General features: G+C 34.9%; 1 protein-coding gene across 2 annotated transcripts in view; it reads left to right on the plus strand.

Annotated features, from left to right (window-relative positions):
* Positions 1–15777: 15777 nt before the first annotated feature.
* Positions 15778–27495, plus strand: part of CSGALNACT2 (chondroitin sulfate N-acetylgalactosaminyltransferase 2) — a 40405-nt gene continuing 28687 nt past the window's right edge. The window contains exons 1-4 of one of the 2 annotated variants that reach the window (XM_074232973.1): positions 15778–15837; positions 18266–18409; positions 25512–25607; positions 26276–27221. In XM_074232973.1, the coding sequence (XP_074089074.1) occupies positions 26561–27221 (661 nt within the window). In that variant the 5' untranslated portion in view covers positions 15778–15837; positions 18266–18409; positions 25512–25607; positions 26276–26560. Of the gene's footprint in view, positions 15838–15951; positions 16022–18265; positions 18410–25511; positions 25608–26275; positions 27222–27495 lie in introns of those variants that run through there. The other variant, XM_074232972.1, reaches the window with a different exon arrangement.

A 27495-nucleotide genomic window follows, 5' to 3' on the forward strand; every position in this document is an offset into this window, starting at 1 on the left:
ATTTATTTGTTCCCTTTGACTTTTGAAAATCTTCAAATTTATATATTACAGAGTTCTCTAGGTAAAATGAACTCAAGGAGGCCTTTTAGAAATTAATGTAAATATGAATTTCAGAAGAGATTCTACTAGAATTATACGTCTTGTGTACTCCAAAACTAAGAAGATTCCTTTAAAGATTTACCTTTATAACTCAGAAGTCAACATGTAATCTAGTGCTAGTTACGTGAACTGCCTAAAGGCAGTTCAATTTGGGCAAATATATTATCCCAATATATTATCTCAAAAATATTAAGAGGAAAAGCACAAATTCCTCATTCTAGGTAAAGCAACTTCAGTCATTTCAGGCAAACAAAATTATTGCTTCATACCCTTTTCTTTGAGCTGTAATACATGTAGGGGAAAAAAAATACTATGGGAATTGTGAAAAACAAGTCCAGGAATCTTCCTACTTTGTAGCACAACTTTAAAGCACTCTTAAACCAAGGAGAAAAAATTAACTTACTACACATCCAACAAGCATGAATATATACAACCACATATATCAGTGAGCCTATATGTGCATATATCTTTATTACCCATATTCCTTAGGGGGAATATAAATGCCAATTCACTCTAAAATATATTACCCTTGAAACTGGTACCATTTCTACTTATCCTTCATGTAATAATTCTCCTGGAACAAACACACCTCACTGCCATAAATAATACCTTCAAAATGTTGTTTCAGCTTTATTTTTCTCAAAATATGTATTAAAGTTATTTCTTTTGACCACGTAGGTCTGCCCCACTTCTCTGAAGAGTGTAAATTCAAATCTTCATAATCGTTGGGGTATTAAGAAGAAACCAAAGTTCGATTTAACAGAGGAAAATAGCTATTTTCTTAAGTCAAGTTCTATTTTTTTTTAATTTGGACTATTTAAGAGAAAGAACAGAAATCTAGATTGTGCTGCACTAATAAGCTTTATTTGTTGGTGTTAATATGGCAAATTCTGAAAATGCCCAGGAGCAATCCAATGGTTAACATTAGCTTTGTAATTTTTAAAAATACTTGTGTCAAGTGACAGGAGCTTTAAATAAGTTTCATCAGTGTGTTAAGTATAGAAAATTAGCTTTAAAAACTGTCTAAGCTACATTTGACATGACACATGAGAAGTCCTACATAAAAGAATCCAAGTTATGATCTCATGCTACTATAACAAGAGATGTTATGGTAGAATTTTAATAGATGGTCAGACAGATTGAACTTTCAATTTATTAAGTCCCTTTAAGGGGATCAGCTATGGAAGGAGGATTTTTATATGGTGTTGAGAATGGCGGGAAGGAGATTCAAACACAACATACAGTAAAATTTCGTGTCAACTTTCAAATAAAAATATTAAAGTTTGTTTTAGATGTCTGGTTTTCTTCTTTATTATATCTACAAGGCACAACCTACTGATAACAGCAAAATATTGGACTAATTTGGTGGTATTATGTCATATTTAAACATCACCTGGATTTTGGTGTTTTTTGATTTGATGTTTCAAGTATTGTACAATGAAGATTTTTTTATGTTAAAAATAATCCTCAGATTGATTATCAGATATTAGAAGTATTAAGTTTCTGTCAATTTGACATTTTCTAAGAATAATAACTATTAATAGCTGAATTAGTATCCTCAGTTTTGTTCTTTCATTTCATATAAGGTAGTTACCAGCCACATATCCAAAATTTAATATTTATCCTAAGCGGTTTTTTCCATGTTATGTAGGGCTAGGGTTTCTAAACCAGTAGGATGACTACCAGTTTGCTGTCCTTCTTATGGCTTTGTTTAGCTACTTCTGCATTCAATAAATAAATAAATCTCTAGCCTCCCTTTCACTGCCTACTTGTTTGGGGCTGAATGTTCCCTCTCTTTATTCTACCTCTTTTGTAGTGGAAGGAACTCCTTGTACTCTAAAGTCTTGGAGTCCTAGAGAAATGAGCCTGACTTTTTTGCATTCATAAAAAGAAGAATGCTGACTGGCAGATCTTTGGTAACAATGACCCAATGCCAAGCCAAGATTTGACTCTTCTGGGGCCAAGGTTTTAAGACCCATGAAGAACAGAATAAATACATTGTATTATTAATGTTTATAAAGCTCCATGCACGTGTAAATCTTCCTAGTATTGCCAAGCTCTGGAGTATGAGGCCATTTCAAGGTTTTGGCAGCCTTTATTAGCATCCAGAAAGGAAAGGAGTATTGAGAAAAATTGATTAAAAGGCGAAAAATGAGTTGGGCTAATTGCAGAGTTTTCAATTTATAATTCTTTGAACTGTGAGAAGAGAAAGAAATGACTCTTTATGGAGTTATCTTAACAATTACCAACATTCTTTAATACTAAGTCAACAGCCAGAAAATTAGAAATGTGTTTCTCAACTGTAAAATGAAATTCAATAAAGTATGTACAACATAAAGGAACTGTGTTACACAAATGTCTCTCCTCAGTTTTCCTGTGTTTAAAGTCAATTTATTTGAGGAATAAACATGGAATATTAAACTTTAACCTTCCTACAAAAGATGTGTCTTTTCACTTCTCTAGACCATGCTGTCATAATCAGTGCATGCTACTTTCAAAAAGAATTTCAGTAAGAAGGGTTAGGTAAATCCCATGCTTTCAGGAGGTAGTTTGCATTAAACCTTTCCCTCCAAAGGACAATGGTAAGTATGGACCAGAGGTGACAGTGATTCTTTTCTAAACTTTATTTAATAAATCCAGAGCTTGGGGCAGTAAAGTGGAATATTGAGTAGAACACTGGCCCTGGAGTCAGGAGGACCTGCATTCAAATTCGACCTCAGACATGAAGTGCATGATCCTGGGCAAGTCACAACCCTGTTTTTCTCTAAATAAAAAAAAAATATAGGACTTAATCCTAAAGAGGACTGGGAAAGATTAGGCCCCATGGAAAATGAAAGATCAGAGAAAAGATTCTAGTGCTGATTCTGGTGTGTTCCCTTGCAAATGACACAACCTTGTTGAACCTCCAGGGAATGGGACCAGATGATCTCTGAAGATTACACCAAGCCTGAGGTTCTTAACTCTGTTACAATATGACTAGGACCCCTTTGGCAGTATAGTCAAGGTAATGGACCTCTTCTCAAAAATAATGTCTGTAAATGCATAAAATAAAGTATTTCAAGATTACAAATCCACTGAAATATACTTATTTTTAAATTCACAGATCCCTATTCTAATCTCTGAAAAGGAATTTATAAAAATTAAAAGTTAATATACCAAACAAAATTCTACAAGATCTGAGGATTTAATCTGAAATACTAGGTACCTTCAAAGAAGAGAAGACTGGTTTTCTAGTGTCAGGAAGCTAATCAACCTGCCTTACATGCGCATTTGAAGTCTTCAATAACTTGGCTTGAAAGCCTACATGTCTAAATCGATCTTACTTCCTAACCTAAGCAAATCTATTTCTTCAAAGTAAGGTTATGTTTTCTTAGCTGAGATAAGTCTAGTCTAATCCTGCCATGTGTTAAAGATACAAAGACAAGTTTTTTTTTTTAAAAAGTCTTTACCCTTAAGAAATTTTTATTCCAATGTTGGATTATAATATTTTCATAAAGAAGAAGACAACATAAAAGAGAAAAGTGAATCTAGGATTAGAAATAGGGTTTAAGATGAGCCTAAGAAAAGAAGTGATGAGGGAGTGCATTTTATTATAAAAAAAAGATGAGATTGTTTATATTCCAATTATTGTTTCCCTGTCAATTTTTATAAAGAGGTAATCAAATTACTTCCTAAGTTTCCCCTAAAAAGGAACTAACCATAATGAGAAATAAATTTAGTCTTTTGCTTTATTATGAAAAATAGATAACATTTATATACCTTTTTACCAAGTTTTTTTTTTCCTTTCAGCATGACATGAGATGGCTTAAGTGCTGTTCCCTTCAGTTTGTAGGCAAGGAAACTGCCCAGAGAGGTTTAGTGACTTCTCTTATCACACATGCAGCAAATATTGGAGCTCTTTTATCAACATTCAAGTGCTCTTTCTTTACACTATACTAATTCTAAATAAACTATTATTGCCATTTAATTTTCATTGCAGAGTTTGTTAAAAATAATCTGGAAAGGCATAAGAGGAAGCTACTATAAAACTTCAAGAGTTTATTACTGTATACAATCATTTCAATGCAAGCACCATATTCTAGGATCTGAGGTTAGAATCTCTTTTCGACCATATAGGTCCTGCTTCACATTCAACATCAAGATTTTTTGATACAATTTTGTGTAACCAGAGAAAAAAAAAAGGAGAAATCAACTATGTACTAGACAGTTGAGAGGAGTCTTCCTCAGGGAAAGATAACTAGTCTTTCAAGTAACTTCAGTATTCCTATTGGTTGACAATGGTATTGTAAACTTCATTTTATCTTGAGGAGCAATCTATCCAATAAAGACAATTTAACTTTCTTTTTTTAATTTGTATTAGGGAATCTCTAAGTCTGAATTATGAAAATGGAGAAAATAAGAAAAAAAACTTCTACCCAAAGATATTTTTCCCTTTAGTTTAACTATTATTCATATAATTCCTTTAATTTAGAGATTGCTTTTTGCTTATTAAATTAAAGTGTAATGCGAAATCAAGTTTGTCCCATAATTAAATGACAATGGGACATCAAGCAAGGGGAGAGTTCGAGAACTCAAAGCTATATGTTCACAGCTCAGGGAGATTCTGGTCAGCCATCTTTATTTAACTGTTGGAGAATGTTCCAAGAATCTAGCTTTTCATTGATGTGATTATAATTGCCAATAATGCAAAAAAGTTAGTAATTGTTATTTGAGGGTTTCTTTAATCAAAAATTGTACATTGAATTGATAGAAAATATTTTTTAAAAAATATTGGAATAAAGAATTTAAGTAAAACTTATAGGAGTCTTTTTAAGAGCCAGTGAAAAGCTAGATCTTATATTGTCCTCTTGATCAGAGTAATTTAAAAAGCCAGCTCATACTTTTCAAAACTGGCTTATCCTCTCCTGTATCTAACCACAATTTTTCAATAATTCCACCATAAAGAAATGTTCTGAACATTCAAATTAAATGAATTAAAAACAAAACAATGTTCACTAACAATTATATTTGTATATGTATATTTCAAGTCAATTGGACCCCATATTCTTGACCATCAACAGAATTACTTTAAACCAGTCTAAAATTTGTAAATCATGAAAAGATAGTGAAGGTAAAACAGCTGTTAATAAAAATAGTGGCCATTTAAAGAAATGTGATTGTTAGATGGGATGGTTAAGAAAGTTTGATTAATAAAGACTATGTCTAATGTTGAGTCCTTTGCTAAATCTCTTTTTAATCACAAAAATATCAAATATAATATTATAATTAATTCTGAAGACAGTCCAGCTACAATGCATTAGATTTGCTATGAGAAAAATATAGTAGAAGCAAAAATTAGTAAGTTACATGAATATTAAGTGTCTTGGGGCTTTTAAATATGTGTACATATGTGTATACATACATGGATGAAGCACAATTTTTCTGTATTTGGTATTTAAGTGAATATGCTAGAAAAATAAATTTTTGCATTGACTTTACTTTCTAGGTATTGAAAAAATCAAATTATGTCTTACAAAAGAAACAATATTATTACTAATTGTCTAAAAATGTTTCCTTTCTATTGTACATTTTTCCAAAAAACATTTTTGCTGATGTAGCCAATGCAACATTAAATAAGCAATAAATATACTTATATGTTAAAAATTATAGAATATTCAGAAAAATGACTTATTATTTTTCCAATATACTATGTAATATTAAATCTTATTTTATCAGCTTTTTAAAAATGAATTCTGCCCATTTATTTAAACATTTTTCTATATCTGAATATAGTAGATATATTCAGTTGTTGAGGATAGAACAAGGTATTCATGTTTTTGAGTCTTTTTTTTTACTAGCTGCCAGACATTATCTCCAACCCAATTTTTCCTCCTGGGGAAAAATATAAAACTATAATAGTATTTGAAATATGTAAACTATGGTAGATATCATAACTAGTTTCTTTTGCTTTGCTAGTTAAAGATGGGAGAAGGACATCTTCATTCTTTAATCTTGGCAAAAGGAACTTATTTATTAGTTTACAAATACAGTTATAATTTGACTCCCCATCACAGTTTTAGGAAATCAAGCTGTGCCTTTGCTTATTTATTCATCTTTAATAGTCTCTAATGATATTTGAACTCGACTCTGCCACCAACTACTTCCAGTATAGGGAAAATCATGTCAATGCTTTAAGCTCGTTTTCTCATTGGCAAAATCAGGAACTTGGCTTAAATTATCACTTAAATGTCCTTTCCAGTTCTAATATTCTATGATTGTGAGCAGTCATTTACCCAAGGGTAGTTCTCCTAGGCAACTGTAGTCTAACCCAAGTTTTAACTATATACTTATTGAATGAGTGAATGAAAGATTCTATGTGGACTTAGGTAAACAGAATGTTTTCCAAAGGAGCTATAGATTCACTGTTTCACTGATTCACTTCTTTCCAGGACACGGGTTTCATAGGTAAAGAAATATAGAATGTAGGAAACAATTGCAAATTAAGCTTCAAAATTGTTTTCAAATTTTTATGATGACTTTCCTCCAGTTAAGTCAGTTTTCTATTTTGTAAGATAGAAAAAGGTCACATCTCTTTACATAACTGATTATATATATGATCACTCACTGAACAGTTTTTTACATTTATCCTTTCCTTTTTTGTAGTAAATGGTATTGTCTCTCTCAGTAATCATATGTTTTTTTAAAATTTTCTCAAGAATCTAAAATTATCTAAAAATGAATATTCAGTGGTTATGATATTACTTTATCACATTAACTTCCACAAAATGTGAAAGGCTAAAAAAGGAAGAGAAAGAAATTTGCCATCTTCATAGTTGAAATCCAAATATAACTCCTAGAACTCTTTTCACTCTTGGAGGAAGAGAAGAAAGAGTGTTTTGACATTTTTCAACAAACCCTAATTTCTACTCTCTTGACATATACATATATACATACAAACATAAACATATACATACATATATAAACATATGTCTATATTTCTATGTGTATATGTACACATACACACAGATATAGTAACATGGTAGTAGAAATTATGATTTGTTGGAAAATGTCAAAACCCTCTCCCTTCTATTTTTCCAAGAATATATACATATATATGTATGTATGCATATATGTATAGAATATATGGATGTTATATATATATATATATATATTTATGCTTATATGTGTGTGTTGAGACTGAGAAATCAACATTCACTCCAGTGCATATTTCATGATCATTTTTATGTATACCAACTACTAGGTATACTTTAAACTCTAGATGTGTTCCTGAAAAAATGATTATTAGTTGTGTTTCAATTGGTTTCATTGTGTTTCAAATTGGTTTCAGAGAGATTTTTCTTCTTTTTATTGATCTTCATCTGACAGTTCTTCAGTTTCTCTGTATAGCAATTTATTAGCCAGGAACTGCAATGAAATAATTAAATGCAACTAAAGAACTATTATTTAAAGGTATTCTTTGATAAATCCTTTTGTAAAGGAAGTTACAAATATGATTATGATTCAATTATGAAAAATTCCTCCCTGTAATAAAAATAACCCTTCTGTGAGTGAAAATTAACTTATTAATATGTTTATAGTATTTTATATTCCTTGAAACAAATGTAATTATGAACAGTCATTTGGGGTTTATAAATAGTCAAGATCCCCGGGAATATGACTATAAATCAATCAGCAGATTGCTCCCAACTCTTCACCCCCCACCCCCATCATTGTAATCTTATTTTGGATTCTCATCATGGTATAGGACACCTATTCAATCTCTAGCATGACTACACATTTTCTATTCCCTTTGTGTATCTTCATTTATATAGCTTCAATCAAGGTAATATTTTAAGCAGTTTAATTAGATTGATGAATGTAGAGCAAAATCATAAAATCACATGTCGTTTAGCTGACAATCTATTTGATGCCCAGATCCAACCTTTCCTAAGGTAGAACCCCCTTTTAGACCAGAGACAGACTGGTTTTATGATTTTCTACAGCTCCATCCAGCAGAATATGAACAGATGTGAAGAAGGTTCATGGTGTGAGTAATCCAAGGTTGAAGTTTGACAAGGCAGGAGCACTGATGGAGTAGAAGCCAAGAGTTTAGAGCAGGGGAATATCTGGTCCATAGGTCATTTGGTCTGACCTTGACATGGCAACTGCAGGCAGGACTCGCAATTCAATAACTCTAGGAGTTTTTTAGGGATGAATTAAATGGTTGACCAAATATAGTAGGTAAATGATTTAATAAATATCCACATGGCCCCTGACAGAAAAAAGAGTGTCCCCACCCTTGGAATAGAGTGTAAAGGATGCTCTAAAGAGGAAATGATTCCTCAATGGGTCAAAATAAAGGAGAGTAGATTCTGGGTGAAGACTTGAAAAAGGACTTTGCCTGGAGAATCTGGAGGTCATGAAAAATAGGGTTAGGGATACAAATGATGATAGGAATGATAAATCATGAACATAGAAGTAAAATACTTGTAGGTAATGACAAGATTGAGGATATGAATATCTTTGTGCATAACTGAGATAGATTAGAAGAACATTGTCCAGTTATATCCAATTCTCTGTGGCTCCATTCAGAGTTTTCTTGGCAAAAAAATATGGTGTGGTTTGCCATTTTCTCCTACATCTCATTTTAAAGATGAGAAACTGAGGCAAACAGGGTTAAATGTCTTACCAAGGGTCACAGAGCTACTAATTGTCTGACGTTGCATTTGAACTCAGGTACTCCTCACTCTAGGATCAGACTTTGATCCACTGTGCCACCTTGCTACCCCAAAGTAGAAAACTATGCTGTTGGAAATGAATAGATTGTGAAACTAGGAAGCTATGGCACTGGAGGGTTAATAACACTATACATGGAAATAAAGGTGAAAATTGAGGCAGAGTAAAGATGAACCAGGCACTGAATTCATTAAGGAAGGAAGGAGAATATTGTCAAGGTCTTGTTTACCAGATCTTGACCTTGTTATTTGAAATCCTAATAGGGCAATAAGTTTGGACTGAAGGTAGCTTACAACAGGAGAAATTATGGAATGGTTTCATTCTTTGTAATTGTACCCCAAGTGATTTTCATAATGCTGGGGACATAAAGGTTCTTAGAAACTACTTGTCTGATGGATGCTGGTCAGGGGGAATTTGGAAGTAGCAATAGGAGGTAAGTATTCTAAATTTCCAATCATAACCAGGGAATCACACAGTCTGAGTAAAAGTGCACTCAGGTCTAGAAAATGTGGCCGAGAATGTAGTGTAATCAAAAGGGATTCAGGGGTCAGTGAAAGCCAAAAGATGTAGGGATTGAGAAAAGATAAAAAAGATGAAATCAAGTTTGTTCATTAAGAAGAAGGCATTCTAGAGAGTTTCAGTGGAAGGGGGCAGCTAGATCTGGAGACATGAGGAAGGAGTAGGATTAAAAAAGATAAGAATAAAGGAATGGGAAATAGGAGATGGGATGTGGGATTTATGCAGTGACACCCGGGGTTCAGAATCACAGGGATGAGGAAAGTCTTATACTGTATGCTAACCACTGAGATATTATTGTTGGAGAATAGAGGTCTCTACTGAGAAACATAAGTGATCAGATTATTCAAGGATTTCTCATGGAATCCTGCACATCCAAAACCAGAACTGAGTTAGTAGAAATGAATAAGTAGGTGGAGGCAGAAAAAAGGGATAGATTTAGAAAAGAAGAAAAAATGTTTTCTGCTTATATTTGACAGAGTGATTTTGACCTTAGCAGGTTAAATGAGAAAATGCCAGAGGCCAGTAATGGCTACATGGTAAGATTAGTCCTAGATGCCAACTTAGGACAGTGTGTGAAGGAGGCAATCTTTATTGGGAGGGTAGAATTAACTTTAAATACCAACTAGTGAGGATACCAGATTGAAGTGTAAAATAAGAACTGGGCATGATGCCCCTTTCATTTGTGTCAGCCAAGCCAATCTGTGGCTTCACTGTATTTATTCTTGGAAAAGGTTTCCCAACTTTTAACTCATCTAGCCTACATGTTTGCACAACATGATTGCTTTTCTATAATTTGTGTAGAAATGACCCTGTAAAAGGAAGAGTTGTAATTGTTCTGTTCCAAGGAAAAATTATATTTCTTGATGCATTTTAACAATTTAAAATTGTGTAACTGGTCAGTTTCTGTAAGTAAAATATTTATCTTTCTAAACATGAGTTCACAGGATTGCATAATTTAGAATGGGGAAGGTACCTTGAAGATAATTTAATCCAAGACTCTCATTTTTAAAATAAACTGAGGCACAAACATTACCCTGCCCTGCCAACCCTCCCCCGCCAATTTAAAGGATGAAGAAATGAAGTGTGAGGAAGTAATGCGTAATTGCCACATAAATAACATGAAGTTAACTCAGTAGCTGCTATACCATTTGATTTGCTTATTTTCTTCTTTCCCTGACAAAAAAGTTTAAGCAAATAGCATATTATCTGGCTAAGTTGACACAAGCTGATAGGAATTTATATATATATATATATATATATATATATATATGCATATATTTTTTCACACAGGTATACATAAATTAGTATGTATATAGTAGGAAAATCTAAAATGACAGAAAATGATTAGTAAGTTTTATGATTGAGATAAGACCATTGCTAGTCTAAAAGCAAAGTAATCTTGGTGCTCTGATTTCATGTCATGTTACTTAAATAAAAATGTATTTGGCATTTATATTTTGTGGTAGGAGAAGAGGGAAATGAAAGGAAAAAAATGAATAATATTAAAGCTAAGCATATCCAAGCTACTTACTGCAAAGGCTAATTGGTTAAAAACATTAACTTCACCTAAAAAATATTAACTTCAAAACAGAAAGGAAATGAAAGATTTTCAAAAGACTAGAATATTACATGTAGTTTATTAGGAAGTCAGACTTAAAAAATTAGAGCAATGTTCTCATATTTGGTTCAATGAAAAGATCTTATCCCATTTGACTAGATGAAAATTAGTCTTTCTGTTCTTTTTAAATTATAATTAATCAGTGGTCCAAGAAGCAAAGAAGAGAGTTAACCTGTTTCACTTGCATGAATGAGAGAGGTATTAAAGCAAAATTTGGATCTGCCCTTCATTTTTATATACTGATTACCTGCCCTCAGGGCAGATTGTGTTTACTGATCTTTGAATGAGTAAAATCGTTCATTGTTGGCAAGCACGGGGTAGAAGGGAATTTTATTACTAGGAATTGTAGTAAGAACTAGATTTGTCAACAGGAGTTCAGTGTGGCTAATCCCATGACTTTGTTTATACTAGAATTCAGTGCATTTGCTACAGGATGTATTATATACTGATGTGTTTCTTTTATGTAAATTACAACTTAAATTTATATACACATATTAGTATATATGGTGTTTTTGTTTCACCTTCCTAAAGAAACAAACTGCTCTAAACCTTTAGCTAATGTTTCCCTCAGCTCTTCTCACTTCTCTTCTCCATTTACATTTCCTGCCAAGACAGCAGGTTTCAATGACCCATTGCATTCTGTTGATTTACTCTTTCAGACAATGCTGTACCACTGTGCAGTCACCATGCCCCTGATTTTGTTCCCCAGCTTTCCAGATTCAAAAGAATTATTTTAACTTTAGACAATTGTATCATGTCAAGCTCTGAGAGATCCACGTATTAAACTAAGAATGGCCATTTATTCATCTATAACATGTGCACACACACACACACACACACACACACACACACACATAGAACTTCTTTAAGCAGTTCTCCATCTTGATTGATAGGCCTCACTAAGGAGACCAAATCTTAGATTAGAAGGTTACTTGGAGAACATAGAATTAGGGCAAAGAGAATCTACACAAAGCAATATTTCTATCAACTAAGGGAACCTGATGAGTTACAACAAACACCAAACATAATAGTTATTAAGGCCCTACTATGTTCAAGTTATACAATTCAAGGAACTTAAGAACAGATTTAATATTCAACATTACCAAAGTGCATTAGAGAGTAACAACAAAAAAAGTAGTATGTGAAATCTTAGAGGAATTAATTGCAGTTTTCAGCAAAGTCTTCCTGGAATGGGAGATATTTGACTTGGGTTTTAAAGTATGGGTAGGATTTTCATAGTAATTTCATAGGAGAGAGGGGCATTATAATTATAGGGATCAGTGTGGAATACAGTGAATGTTCCAGGGGCAGAGAGTAGCCCACATTGGCTGGAGTCTAGAGTCCATGGAAGATAGTATCTAAAGTTGAAAAGATAGTTTAGTGAATTCTAAGCAGAGGAATTGGATAGGCACTAAATGTGCATTCTCATTCTTCTCTATGAAGAGATAAAACCTCTATGAGAAATAAAATCCTTGTTTATACTGGTTATTGCACAGTCTCTTTTCTTATTCATAATTTTGTTTTGCGTTTATAATCGAAGATATTTTTCTTTGATTAGAATTTGGCTATTTCTACTAACAACATATAGGGAAACCTCCATAAACTTATTAGTAACTTTCTCCAAATTACTTCAAGAAAGGTGGTTCTTTCATTGTTTTTTGCATATAGTGAATGAATGATTTTAAAGTATGAAGCATAGTAGAGGCTCCATGTTCAGGACTGTTCAGGTTGACTATTGCTTACTTCCCTCAAGCCTCAAAGAGCAGGTAAGATGGGGGGATGGGATCTAAGGCTTAATATAGCCCCATAAAATAAAAACTGACTCCTATATTTGGCATTTAACATTTGTTGAAATGAAAAGATTGTAAGCTCCTTGAGGTTGCAGAGACAAAGCACTTAGCACTTAGTTTTATGCCTGATTTCAGATCAATAAATATAAATGCTGAGATCGATCCTTTACTGAAATTATTATAAAACTTAGAGGTAAACCTGAACTCATCTACTCTAATTCCCTCTCATTTTTCAGATGAGGAAACTGAGACTGAGACAAGGTTGGCTGTGTTTTTACTAACCCATAACTGATTAGTTGAAAACTTGGATCCAGAACCTAAATATCTAGAATCCTATTGTACTGTTCTCTCTTCACTCCCTTGCTCCTCCCTTACTCCCTTGTCTCCATATTATGAGTTAGCATGCCCTAAATTCATGAAGTTCAATAATGACTAAGTCTATGGAATATGATTAAATTTCCACACTTGTCTAGATAGGCTTGCCTATTTATACAGTCACAGTTACTACATATCTTGGTTTGAGCTACAAGAAAAATATTTCTAAGAATTTGGCACTTGGGACTAATCTTTAATTAGGAAATCATTGCTGGTCTTACAATCCTTGTTTTTGAATTGTAATTGGTTTAATAAGGTCTTGGGTGCCCTTGTTTGCACTCAAGGTTGAAGAAGCATTGTGAAAAAAAGGGAATAGAAAGACCAGCTCCCTTGATTCAGTGACCCCTTCCTTTCCTAATGTTATAATCACACACTCAAAAATTTCTCACCACAACAACTTTTCTAAAGATCTGCTAAGGAGAATCCTCTGGGATGTCATAGGTTTGGATGAGGTGACCTATGTTATCACATATTCCTTGAAAATAGGGGCCTGTCACTTATCTCAAAGAGGGGCCTTGCTTAGACTTTTTGGTCTTTAAACTGCTTTCTTTTCTATAGTAGACGTACATAAGCAAAGTAAGTAAGAGTACCTCGGATTAAAATATTACTAAAGAACTTTAAAGAGATTTCAACTGGAGTTTGAGAAGTAAATATACTAAATACTAGTTTAAAAATACTTTTTTTGTGGGGGAAATTCTTGGAAGAGGGGTATCTAGTGAGATTTCTGTCTCTATTAGGAAGGTAAGAGAGGAGGAACTGAACCCTTGAATGTGCTAGAAAGTGGTTTTGTCCATAGGGATTGGGATGTAAAATAGAGAACTCAATTGTGTTCAATTCTTTTTCTTCTTTGAGCAATTCATTAACTTTTGGAAGCTATACTTGCCAGGTTTTCAATCAAAAACTATTTATGAATCAGAAGATTATAGTTTTAGAACTAGAAGGGATTTTAAGAGCTTAATCCCTTTACAGGTAAGGAAACTGAGGCTTATGGGAAAGAATAACAAATGATATCATAGCTTGGATTCAAACCTATTGTCTTCTTTCAAATCTAAGGTTCTTTCTATTGTACCGCTACTGCTTCCCAAATATTGGTGTATTTTTAAGTCCAACAGACTGCTTTATAATATACAAATATTCTCTTTAAAGTCAAATTGATAAGAATCAAATCATACCTTTAAGGAATTTACAGTTTAGTTGGGTTCAACAATCCCAATAGGTCACAGTCCTAAGCATTATGTTAGGTTCTGGATATACAGAGACAAAAGTAAAATAATCCTTTTCCTATAGGGAATTTACATTGTATTTTGGGGAAGACCAAGGATAATTGATGCTTGAGAGCTGGTTACAATGGAGACTGAAGCTGAAAGGAAGAGGAAACTTTAGGGTGGTCATGGAGGGAAATGGGGAGGGAGAAGGGAGCTTGAGTAAGTCCCCTACATTTGGCAGGATTTAGCTTAAGTCTGTTGGGAAAGGGCAACTGATTAGACAGAAAAAAAATACACATACATATACATGCATACATACACACATATGTATAAATCTCTATATACATATATGTGATAGATAAAACAAGTAGATGGATGAGAGCATATGGTGTGTGTGTGTGTGTGTGTGTGTGTGTGTGTGTGTGTGTGTTTGTGTGTGTGTATGCATATACCAGTCTTATCATCCTTGGTGACAATGGGTGTCGTGCATGCACTGTGAAGTGTTCGGACATGAGGTGCAAGTCTCCTCTCTCTCTCTCTGTGCCACCTTGGTCTCCCCCCTCCCTTTCCCTTATTGCCCCCCTTTTACTCCTTCCTCTCTTTTCTTCTCACTCCCTCTCTTCCCTTCTTCCTTCTTTCTCCCCATCCTCTCCTTTCATCTGTCTCTCCTGTTTTGCTTACTTTTTCACTCCCTCCTCTTCTCTCCTTCTTGCAGCGTCTTTCTCTCATCTCTCCCCCTTTTCTATTCCGCCCCCTCTTTGTCTACCCTTTTCCTTTCTTTTTTTCTTCTCTCCTCTCCTCCCTTTATCCTTCGCTTGTTTCACTTAATTTCTCACTCCTCTCTCTTTTCCTCATCTTCTCTCCCTCTTTTCAGTGTCTTTCATCAACCCCCCCCTTCCTGACCCACTCCCTCCCTTTTCTACCCTTTTCTTTTCTTTTTCTTCTTTCCTCCCTTTCTCCCGTTTCACTTTCTCACTCCTTCCCTTTCTCTTCCCCCCTCCCTCTTTTCAGTGCCTTTCATCCATCCCTTCCTGTCCCCCCTCTCCCTTTCTGTTTCTTCTTCTCCTTCCACTTTGGCTGCTCTCTCCTCCTCTCCCTCCCTCTCCCTCTGCTGTTTTGCTTACTTTCTCCCTCGGCTTTCTCTCTTTTCAGTCTTTTTCTCACCTCTCCCTCTTTCCTGCCCCAGTCGCCTCTTTTTCTCCCCCGTCCCCTCGTTTCCTGCGCCGCTTTCCGAGTGCCCCCCGTCTCCCCACTGTCTCGGGCCCCCACTTCTCTCCTCCGGGGTCTCTCCGCCCCCTCGTCGCCCCGCCCCCGCGCGGCCCCTCCGGGGCGGCTGACAGCGGGGCGGGAGCTGCGCGTGGGCGCGGCGGGGCTCCCCGCGGCGCCGGCGTAGGCGTGGGGGAGGGGGCGGCGCGCGCAGGACGCAGGGCCCGGGCGGTGGCGGCGCGGGCGGGCGCGCGGGCGCGCGGCGGCCTCATTTCCTCGCGCACACAGGAAGTGGCCGTTATTCCGGGAGGTGAGGCGGCCCGGGCTGGGGGTGGCGCGAGGAGCCGGGCGGGGAGGAGGAGGCGGAGGAAGCGGCGCCTGCGGCCCCGGCGCGGGGGCTCTGCCGCAGCTGCAGCCGCCGGCTCCGCGGCGCCCCCGGCAGCCGGCCGCAGGCTCCACCGCCGGCTCTGCGGGCAGGTCGGCGCCCTGCTGGGGTGAGTACCGCGCGCCGCTGCCGAGGGGTGACAGCCCGGCTCCCGGGCCGCGGGCTGGCCCCGGGCGCGCGGCTGCCCGGAGCCCGCGGAGCCCGGGCTGGGGACGTGCGTGCCCGGGCTCCGCCTCCGCCTCCCTTCTCTGGCAGACTAACTTTATTTGATTTTACTTTTGCAATGGAAAAGCCTTCCTTGTCTCTGCGCTCTCCGTGACATTTCCGCGAAATGATTGATGCCGCGGAGTCACTGGGAAGTCTGGCGCTTCTCTAGCGCCGGGCTGGGCTGCCCCGGCTTGGCTGCTCCCGCTTCTGCCCTCTGGCCGGACTGCCCCTTTGCCACTCTGCAAGTGACTTAGTAACTAGCAACATTTTACTCTTGGTTGGATACAATGTATTCCTCTTGAAGCCGGCCAAACCCAGAACCGATACACCGAAGTTAGCTAAGAAGTGTCCCCTGCCTTTTTGTAAGAGTTGAAAACATTTGTTGAAATTAGAAGGGTGAAGGAAGGAAGGGAAACTTTTGTTTCCGTATAGATCCACGATTAAGTCCCGCTCCGAAGCCTTGGCCCCTCTTGGCGAACCTGGCTTCCCGGAGGCGAGCCTGGGAAGTCCGGTAGACAGGACCCTGGTGTCTCGGGAGACTGAAAGGTGGCCCATTGATCCTTCTAAAGCCAATAAGATGCCCTGAGTGTAGCTCCCTCCCGGCTGATGGAATGTTTGTCTTTGGAGGATCATCCTAGCAATGTCGTTTAGAGGTTCATCATCAGGTTCACTGCAGGATGGCCCCGGCAAGGATTGAAGATCTTTCAGGAAGTCTTTGAGAGACTGAATTGATGGGGGAAAGTATGGTGCCTATGAAATCGAGCTCTGTGATCTGGGCCAGTCACTTCATACCTCCCTGCCAGAGATTGCCTTTTCTTTAAAATGGGGTTAATAGAGCCTTACAGTTTCTAAATCTTATGTTTTCTTATTCCACTTCATCTCCTTATTCTTTCCCATCCTCTGTAGGTTGTGATAAACAAATAGCTTTAATAAAAACCCCTATATTGCTAATATAAACGTTATTGCTATTAACTAGCAAATCACAAATCCTTCTTGGGAAGTAAGCTGTTTAAATTTAGGTAATGATTGAGCATCGGGTATTCATGGCAAGCTTAGGGATATGGTTGGACTTGCAAGCCTGCAGGGTTTTTTCTTTTTGTTTTGTTTTGAGCATAGTGATATATGTATTTTTAAGTTGATCTGTTATTATTGCAGTCCAAATTTGAAAGAATTGTGCATTGTGCATTTTAACCTTCTGAGAACTGTTAAAATGACTACCAAGATGAATTCCATTTTCAGTCGTTTTCCTAATAGCACATTATTAAAACAATAACTAACTCATGATGGAAATAGAAAAGAAGTTTATTTTTTTACATAAAGTAAAATGTGAGGGTTTTTATGATCTGTTGATATTAATTATTTAATTTGTACTTTATTTTAGTTCTGCTTAATTAAAATAGTGGACTGTGCCTGGAATGTCTTTCTGCTGATTGCTTTCCGATATTTATTTGTGGTTTGGAGAATGTTAACAATGATGAATAAGTGTGATATCATAATCCAGTCTAAAGTTGTCTAAAACTGCAATCACCAAATTTAGGATTGTATATCTCTGTTAGTTGAAAAAGAATTGGGCTAGCCCCTTCAGTAGATATGTAAAAAAATTTGTTATAGGTTTTCAGTCTCTTTTCAGTCATGTCTTACTCTTTGTAACCTCATTTGACTATGATAGGGAGGATGGAATGTATAATCCATCTTGGTTGCCTCTGTTTTTCAGGACACCATTCCCTAGGACCTGGTCCCACTGGGGAGGGAATAATACTGTGAGAGATTGTTGAGGAGCCAGGCTTATCATTGCCTTCTCAAAAATAATAAACAAAGATGGGATAAACAGCAGCCAAAAATAAACATAAGAATATTAAAGTTTGTTGTTTAGTTTCAGTTGTGTCTGATTCTTCATGACCCTATTTGAGGTTTTCTTGGCAAATATACTGGATCAACTTGTCATTTCCTTTGGTTCATTTTACAGATGAGGAAATTAAGGCACAGAGTTGTTACTTGTCCAGTATCACACAGCTAGTAACTATCTGAGGTAGATTTGTATTGCAAAAAAGTTTATTTGAAAATTTTGTTAGGTAGTAACAGAATTTAAATCAGAAAACATCCTTAATTTTGCAGTGAGAAGCAACATGTTTTTTTTTTCTTGCAGAACATTTGTGATGGTCCATGATGGTTTCAAGATGACTTGTAGTATGCTTGCCCAGAGATTATGATTTTCAAGCAGCCTGATATTTACTCTGAAAGAATGCAAATGTTCTTAACATCTTGCTCACTTGATTGCACAGATAATGAGGTATGATTACAGGAGAATGAGGGAGCTACTCCAATGTAGTGTACATAATGCAACTGAGGGTATGGGAATGTGTCTGACAATCAATGAGAGTCAGTTTGCACTCAAATGTTGAACCTTTTATGGCAGTTTGGAAATAATTTGATGACAAGCTGAGATAATGACAGGAACATATTGGGTTTAGTCAGAAGTAATCAGAATTTGATATAGTTACTTCAAAAACCCTAAAATTGTTGTGTATAAGATCATGACAGTTTTGAATCACTGCAGGAGGAACAAACATATAATGCTTTAAAAGTCACCCATGCTTGTCACTGAGGAAAATTATATTTATTTGATTTAATTGTTTCTTACTTCAAGCTTTCTTCAGGCTCATTTTTCTGTTTACTGTTGTGTTTTTGTTGGGGGGGGGATGGTGATGGTCAGTGAGATGATATTACTTCTGTATTATTTCCCCTTTATTTTCTGAAATGTTTTGTGAATATACTTGGACCCTAAAACTGATTTTGCCCTTTTGACTTCGAGAATTGGTGTTTATTGGATGAGAATTTCTGGTCTTATTGAGCTTCTCCACTGTGCATTTTCTTCAGAAATTGTGATTATCATAAGCAGCAATACTACAGCAAAGGGGATTCCCAAATAAGCAAAACATATTGATCTCAAAGGTAAAATAAGTAGACCATTTAAAAAAAATATAGGTCTCTAGAAAAATGTGGCAACTAAAAAAAAGCCTTAACACCACAATGAAAAAATAATACAAGAAAACTGCTGAGAACGTCTGAACATAAAATAAAGTGTCAATCAAAAGAATCCCTCGGTGGCCTTTAGAAATAAAGCCTATGCTACAAATTCCCAAATACATAATGCTTAAATTTGTAACAGTTCCAACAACAATAAATTCTATAAGCAACCAGTAGTAAAACTTTGAAAATAGAGGAAAAGAAAATTCAAATGGCAACACCATTTTCCAACCACAAAAAATTCTCAAGAGGTAATAAAATAATGGATTCCAGTGAACAAAGGCACTTAGGATGCTGCTTAGCCTAGAAACAAGCCTAACCATTACTGAAGAAAGATAGAAATTCAATAAAAAAATTTTTTAAAGCATTTGAAAAAAATTAAACCTGAGAAAATTATTTGCTTCTTAAACATCCTAGTTAAAAGAAGTACAGACAATTTTTCACTATGGGAGAAATGAGATATTTTATAGTATTGATTAGAGAGATCACTCATCCTGTCTCACTGCAAGGGAAGCAGAGCTCATGACACCGAGAAAAGTAGAAAGTCATGGACACAAGAAGAAGGTTTTGAGGCAGTGGGAGAGCAAAGGTCAATAGTGGACTGCATGGTCAGGGAAAAAGAAAAGTTCCTATTGCAGTAAATGGTATTTCTAGAAGTGAGTCACAACAGAAAAAGGGGACCAGGGAATAAGAGATCAGGGCAATGGCAGAAACTTTAGAAGAGGGAACCCAAAATAAGGTACCTCAAAAATTTTAACTCTTTGAGAACTAAAGAGCATGATAAAGGAATAAACAAGCATAAAAATGTGAACAAAAAGTAAAAATTAAGAATAAATAAGGAAGAGAATAAGGAAAGCTTTTTTTTTTTTTGAAAAAGGCACACAAAATGAAATTAAAAACTAACAAATCAATTTGACGGGGAGAAGAGGAAGGGGAATTCTACCTGACTCCTCAATTGAGACAAAAAAAAGAGAAAAAATAATTAGATAATAGCAAAAAGGAAAAAAGAACTTAAAAAAACAGGAAAAAGCTAACTTTGTAGTCTGGTATTGTGATATAAGATGACACATCTTTTATCCAGTTAATTCTTCAAAGACCTTCTAAGGAGCAAAGAAAAAGATATATTGAAAATAAAAAACCCTATAGAAATAATAAACTTAAAGCTAGTTGTTTGAAAAGACCTCTCAAGTGGTTAAAACTTTAAGCAATATGATTAGGGAGATGATGACAAGAAACCAAACAGCCAGGCATGTGTTGATGTATTGTACAATTTTTTTTATTTTTTCATGGAATTTCTCAGTATCATCTTTTAGAAGATGTTGATACAGAGGCATTTGTCACTTAGAATGCCTCTTACATCTTGATCAAACCATTCATAGTTCAGCTCAACCTCCACATCCTTTATGAAATTATCATTGGCCTTTCTTGTTCATTCTCCCCTTGTAGCTTATATTATATGTGCCATTTATTTGGTACTAGTTGAATTTTTTTCACCTGCAGTTCCTTGTGACTCGTTGACAAAGGGTTTAAAGTTTATTGATGACCATGAAGTGTTTGCCTGGTCTGTGCTTCCTGCTCTCTGACTTGATAATTAGCTACTGGTCAATTTCAGGGTGCTCCTTTGAAGTAAGAACTTCAACAATGTGAAGGTCTCCATACCAACAAAAATGAGGAAAGATTTGAGGAGGCACAAAGATTTAAAATTGCTAAAATGGAATTCTTTAAACTATAGTATTGCATTTCCAAGTTGGAAAGGGCTTTAAGTGTCCCTCACTCTCCCTCTGTTACCATTGTAAAATTGAAGAAACAATATGTCTAACAAGTTGTATGTGATAATAATGTTTAATGTTTGCCTTCATTTTCAAAGAAGACCACAACATCAGGGAGGTGATATCATGACAAGCATGTGACTTGAATTTGAGTGAGGGGGGGCTGTGCTAAGTCACCAGCCTCACTTTCTTCTCTAGAGCTATCTGAATCCAATGTCCAGATATGGATCAGGAAGATAGTCTTGGATGTGAAGTAAACATGGTTAAGTGACTTGCCCAAGGTCATACTGCTAATAAGAGTCAAATGTCTGAGGTAGGATTCTAACTCCTGCTCTCCTGACTCCAAGGCTAATGTTCTATCCACTGCACCACTTAGCTGCCCTTGCTAGTATATAGGTCCTGGGACTCCAAGACTGACAATTCATCCTCATTACCAAACTATCTCTTTTCCGATGAAGGGAGAGGAAGGAGTAGAGGTTAGTATATAAAGTTGTGCTCAAGTTCATCTACATTTTTGGTGTTTGAAATTTAGCTGTTTGAAAGGTGTCACTATATATAATTAGAATAAATAATTTGTACTGAATTGACAACCATCAGTGCCATCATTTACTAGGTCAAAAATGTCTAAAATAATAATTAGAGATTTTCTTAATGTTAGAAGATAACAATTTTTTTTTAATTTTTGTGAACAAGTCACGAAATAAATGCTTTAGATATGCATTGCAGTATTTTAACCATGTTTTAACCAATACTGTCTGAAACATGGCTAACAATTTTTGGAATATAACTGGAAGTAGTTTATGAAAAGGATGAAGGAATATTTCTGATTCTAAAGACTTTTTGTGAAATTACAGATTTTCCTTAAATTTTAAAATGTTACTTTTCTCTTTTTGATTTATATATAAATTGAAATGTTTAGGTAGAACAGGATAAATCTACTATAGTGAAATTTTTCCTATTTGCATAATTATTTCTTAAGATATCTAGAGTTAGTAAGAAGCTATTCCAAGGGTTATTCCAACATTTTTACTATGCATTAAAATTTTTCCAGCTCCTACTTTTTCATCTTTCTGTTGTGCAGTACCTTTTCATTTCTGTGTTTTTTTTCCTAAGGATTTTAGTGTATGTCAAGGTGAAGATTTACGTTATAAAAATGAGAAAATGAAAATTTGTTTCCTGTTTTTATCAGTGAGTCAACAAGTTTTTGTTGAGTAACATGCAGCAAATATTTGGAGGAATATACATTTAGAAAAAAGAAAGGCTAAATTGTGTCCTTTTCATATATATATATATATTATATATATATATATATACATATACACATGTGTATAATTACATCTATTATCTTGAATTAAGCACTATTTTTACTAGAGTACTTTAGCAGAATACAACCTTAGAAGAGTTCCACCTTTTGAATGCTCCAGTTTTTAAAAGGTGTTTCCTATCCCTTTAAGTATTTAAATACATTTTTAAAAGTTTCTTAATATTATTTTCATGTTCTTATGTTTGTGTCTACTTTTACTAATTCAGATAAAAGAAATGCATTAAGGAGCTTAAATTTAATTTTTGAGTAATTCAGTAAGAATTTTATGTAGTTAAAGTTTTGTGGCGATAATGGAAAAGCATAGCAGTTTTTAAAGTATTTTAAGTTCATATATTTTTGATCATTTTATATGTATTTTGTGTGGCAAACTTCTCTCAACTTGTTTAAAGATAATAATAGACTAGTGAAAATTTGTTAGTTCTTTCCTGCCTTTTAATGAATTTATATTGTATTTTAGTCAGTTACTGTGAATAATACACAGGATTATATATCAAAACTGAGATAAAGTTACTAAATCAAGTGTTTACAAGTTAAGACTGAGCAAAAAATAATTAAACTTAAAAAAGGATTAGTCATTAAATCTGTTACTTTCTGGTCTTTAGTCCTATTGCAGTATTCTTGGGTAAAAGGATAGGATGCAAAGATAGAATATTTTTAAAATTTGCTTTCTGAGTTCTTAATGATATTACTAATTTAGAAAGACTCACATATATTTTGCTTGTCTTTGACACTAAATATCCAGCTAAAATTGATTTGTATTCCTTTACAAAAAAAATCCTACACGCCCTTGTTTGAGGAAAACTTCAAAGAGGAAAAAAAATCATTGCTCACACTTTTATGGTTAGGAGGTTGTTTGGAATTATCCCTAAACTATGCCTTTAAGTCTACTTTACAGACAATAATAAGAATTGCATATATATAGTTCAGTAAAGAGTCTCTTTTAGGTATTGTTTATTTTCCTAGAAGTAGGTGAGGATTTTTGTCAAAACAAACAGCTTTCTGGGACACTGCCAAACTATTACTTCCCCCTCAGGGACTAGATAAAGTTAAGTGCTTTGAATTGAAATCTGCTCAGTAGAAACTTTAGGACTATGTAATTGAAATGCATAGGCCCTGAGATTACATCAATGGGGAAGTAGTTGGTCTGGCCTAAACAAGGGTTTTAGTGAAGAACCTTTATTCAAGAAACATTTGAGTAGAATTTATAAAATAGCATGACAGGAATTTCACATCTCAAACCTTTCCTATATTTAAAACTTTCTTATACTTAAACCATCATGTACTTTTTTATACTTAAACCAATTTATACAAAGTTGGACAGTGTATCACTCTCTGTGCCACATGATCCCCTGAACAACAGATCTGAAAAGTGGTCATTCATCCTTTGCTTAAAGCCCTTTTATTTGCAGAAACCCAGTCATTTTCATTTCTTATATAGATATATAGCTCCAATTAATTTTCCTTCTTCATCCAATTACTGTCATCCCCTACTCTGTAATTTCTGTTTCTTGTTGTTTGTCCTCTGGAGCCGCAAAAGACAAGATTTAAGATAATTGAAGGCCCTTATCATGTTCATCCTAAATCTTCTCTTTTCCAGGCCAAGCACCATCCCCATCTCCAAATCCATAATATGATATTATTATGGCATGATTTAACATCCTTCACCAATCTGTTTTTTTAGATGCTTTCCAGATTATCAGTGTCACTCGAAAATAGGTTTTCTTAAATTTTGTTTATATATCATTTCTTGAAACTGAAAAGTGTTTTAGCTTACCTTTTTTTCATTCATGGGTTGACATGACTGGGGAGGATGGTACCACTGATAGAAATAGGGAAACCATAAGGAGCAGGTTTTGGGGAAAAGAAGTTAGATTTGGAGCTTTTGAGTACCTGTACATGTATAAAATGTGTTTCTATAATCATACTAGCATGGACATTAATAATGAAGAATTTTTCTTGCAGGATCCCTCCTTGTATCTGGCAAGATTAATTCTTCAAGAGATTTAATTTTTCAACTAGACTTTACATTTGAAGCCTTTATAGCTTGGAAGGGTAATGTAGTAGATTAGAGTGCCAGACTTGGAGTCAGAAATGCCTGATTTCAGATCTGGGCTCAGACACTTACTGTCACCCTGGATAACAGTCCTATTTACCTTGCTTTTCCTCATCCGAAGAAGAAAATGGCAAACTATACCACAGTCTTTGTTAAGAAAAATCCAAATAGGGTCATGAAGAGTCAGACTTGACTGAAAACAACAAAACAATGGCAAAGACCATTAGTTGTCACTAACAGAGCCTTCAAGAATCCAGGCTCATCTCCCTACCAAGTGAGGCAACACGGTAAAACCTCCGTGGTGAATTTTTTTGATCCTATTCAACAGTCAAATTAGATATAAGAAAAAGAAATGGATCTGGGGTAGAGACTGAAAGATTCGCAAATGTAAATTAGTTAACTTTATCAGGTTGCTTTATTAAAGTACTAAATAAGGCTGATGAAGTGTTTTCTTTGCTTCTTAAAATTCTCAAAAATTGAATTTCTCATTAGATTCATTTTAATGAGTTTCTTCCAAAGACACACAATACAATGCATTCTAATTTATCAGTCACTTAAGTGCACAATATAATGGATATAAGCCTGAAGGTTTAGGATTTCACTGTAGAAGTTCTCTTACAAATATTTATCTCTATTTGCATCTTGCCCTCTTAGAAGAAGTAGAAACAGATGAAGATTGAGTAACACGTAGTGGTAGCAATATCTTATATCTTTTCCTCTGCTTCCCCCTTGCAATAGGCACTATCCAGTAAAGTAGTTCCCAACAACATAATAATTTTTTTTTGTAAGAGTTCATTTGCCTTTGCTAAATTCAGAAGCTTTTTTTTTTCATCCTTAGAAATAGAGGGGACATTTTCTGATTTAGAATAGGGCACTTATCAAAAAAAGAAATTAGGGATCTTTTCCATTTAGAAATAGGTAAACTTTTATTTGAAAGAAGTTTTATATGGAATTAATGGAGAAGTTTTTATGTCCTAAGTACTTGATTCAGAGTTTTTAATTTTGACCTTTAAATAGTTTTAGTCTAAACCATTCCAGACTTGAAGGAAAATTGTTGCCGTGTAACACAGTGGAAAGAATTATGTGATCTTATAACCAAATAATGCAGTAATCATATTGAGGTATTTGGATGTTAAAATTTCCTTAATGTGATTTCCAGATGTCTGTATCCTTTGTAGTTCTAATACATAATTTACTTTTTTACCTATTTAACCTTAAGGTTTCTTCAGTTTGCTGGTTTGGCCTAAAGAAGCTGATGGAGCAAGAATATATATTCTTGATTTGGTTTTGCTGAATGAAGATACTACACTGTCCAGTAAGAAACGATGATAAATATTTAGATTACGTCTTAAGTGAGATAAGGAAAAAAAGCTTATAAAAGTTTAACTCTATAAACTCTTATCTGCCACAGTTGGGGAATTAGATATACTAGGTAATTGAATATTCCAAGATATTAAAAGAGTTATGAACTATATATAAATTACTGATTTTCAAAGTATAGGAGTATAGTGACAGGCACTCAGCAGTAAAAGTCTATTGATATAATTCAGTACTTAATTGATTAAATTGGGATCTTCTCAAACACTGGTGTTAGAAATGGGGTCAGTAAACATACATAAAGATCCCTGTGAAAACCAAATATTAGCATTATCTATGTTCTATTATATTTTTATTTATTTTGTTAAATTTTTTACAATTACAGTTTAATTTAGTTTTGACTCTACTCAGGACTATTGAAATTCAAGTATTTAACACTCTAGTATATTGAAGTTTTCACAATGAATGCCTGTTAGGAACTTAGAAATGTTGATTATTAGAATTTGTTAAAATGCCAAATAGTCTACTGTTTTTGTAAAAGTACATTTGATTGCCTGATTTCCCTTTGGTTAATAAATATTTCTCTTACTGCTCATGTATTTTTGTTTAATTATTTTCAAATGCTATATTTTGAAACTAAATTTTTTATTCTAATTTTTCTTACAGGCAAATCATCACCCATATAATGGATTTCATCTGACTTGCTATATCCTATTACATTATCTCTCATGGACTTCGTAGTAACAGACAGGAAATGTTCATTTAATCTTACCATATCTGCAAATAGTCATTACTAATGCATAAAGAAAATTTTTTGAGCTACAGCAGAACTAATCTCTGTGTCCTTTACAAGAATCCTGGATTTATTCTCTTGAAAGATTTTGATGATGTTTCTCTAAAGTATGAACACGAAAGGAACTTATAGCCTCGAGAAACTACACATTAATAAGAATGCCCAGAAGAGGTTTGATGCTTCAAGCCAGGACCCGTTGGCTACTATTGGGTCTTGCCCTGCTATGTATTTTAATATTATTTATGTACCTTCTTGAATGTGCTCCACAAACTGATGGCAATGCCTCTCTTCCTGGTATCATTGGGGAGAATTATGGAAAAGAGTATTACCAAGCTCTCCTACAAGAACAAGAAGAACATTATCAAACTAGGGCATCTAGCCTGAAACGTCAGATTGCCCAGCTCAAGCAAGAATTACAGGAGATGAGTGAGAAAATGAGATCATTGCAAGAAAAAAAGAACATAAGAGCAAATGGCATGGGATATCAAGGCACCAAAGAACAAATACCTAATGATCTTTTGGAGTTTCTTCATTCTCAAATTGACAAAGCTGAGGTAGGCGTAGGAGCCAAACTACCTAGTGAATATGGTGTCATCCCCTTTGAAAGTTTTACTTTAATGAAAGTCTTCCAGTTGGAGATGGGTCTCACTCGACACCCAGAGGAAAAACCTGTTAGAAAAGACAAGAGAGATGAATTGGTAGAAGTTATTGAGGCTGGGCTGGAGGTTATTAATAATCCTGATGAAGAAGATGAGCAAGAAGATGAAGATGGACCAATTGGTGAAAAACAACTATTTAATGAAAACGATTTTGTAGAAGGTATAGTAAAATTTTATTTGGTTTGAAATCAGTTTGATTTGTTGTTATCTGTGATGTTTAAGTAATGTTGTGTTGCTAATAATATAAATCATTAAGCTACTAATAGCAGTGTTATAGCATTGTTATCATTAATGATTAACTTAGATATTAAAAGTAAATTAAGTAAATGGTAGAAGCTGATTATTTTTGTCAGTAGTGGAAAATATATTCCATGATTTCAGGAATCTTATTGAGAATTGAACACTTTTGTTTTGTTTTTAAAATGTATATGGAT

This window comes from Macrotis lagotis, chromosome 4 (assembly GCF_037893015.1).
Source record: "Macrotis lagotis isolate mMagLag1 chromosome 4, bilby.v1.9.chrom.fasta, whole genome shotgun sequence".
NCBI lineage: Eukaryota > Metazoa > Chordata > Mammalia > Peramelemorphia > Peramelidae > Macrotis > Macrotis lagotis.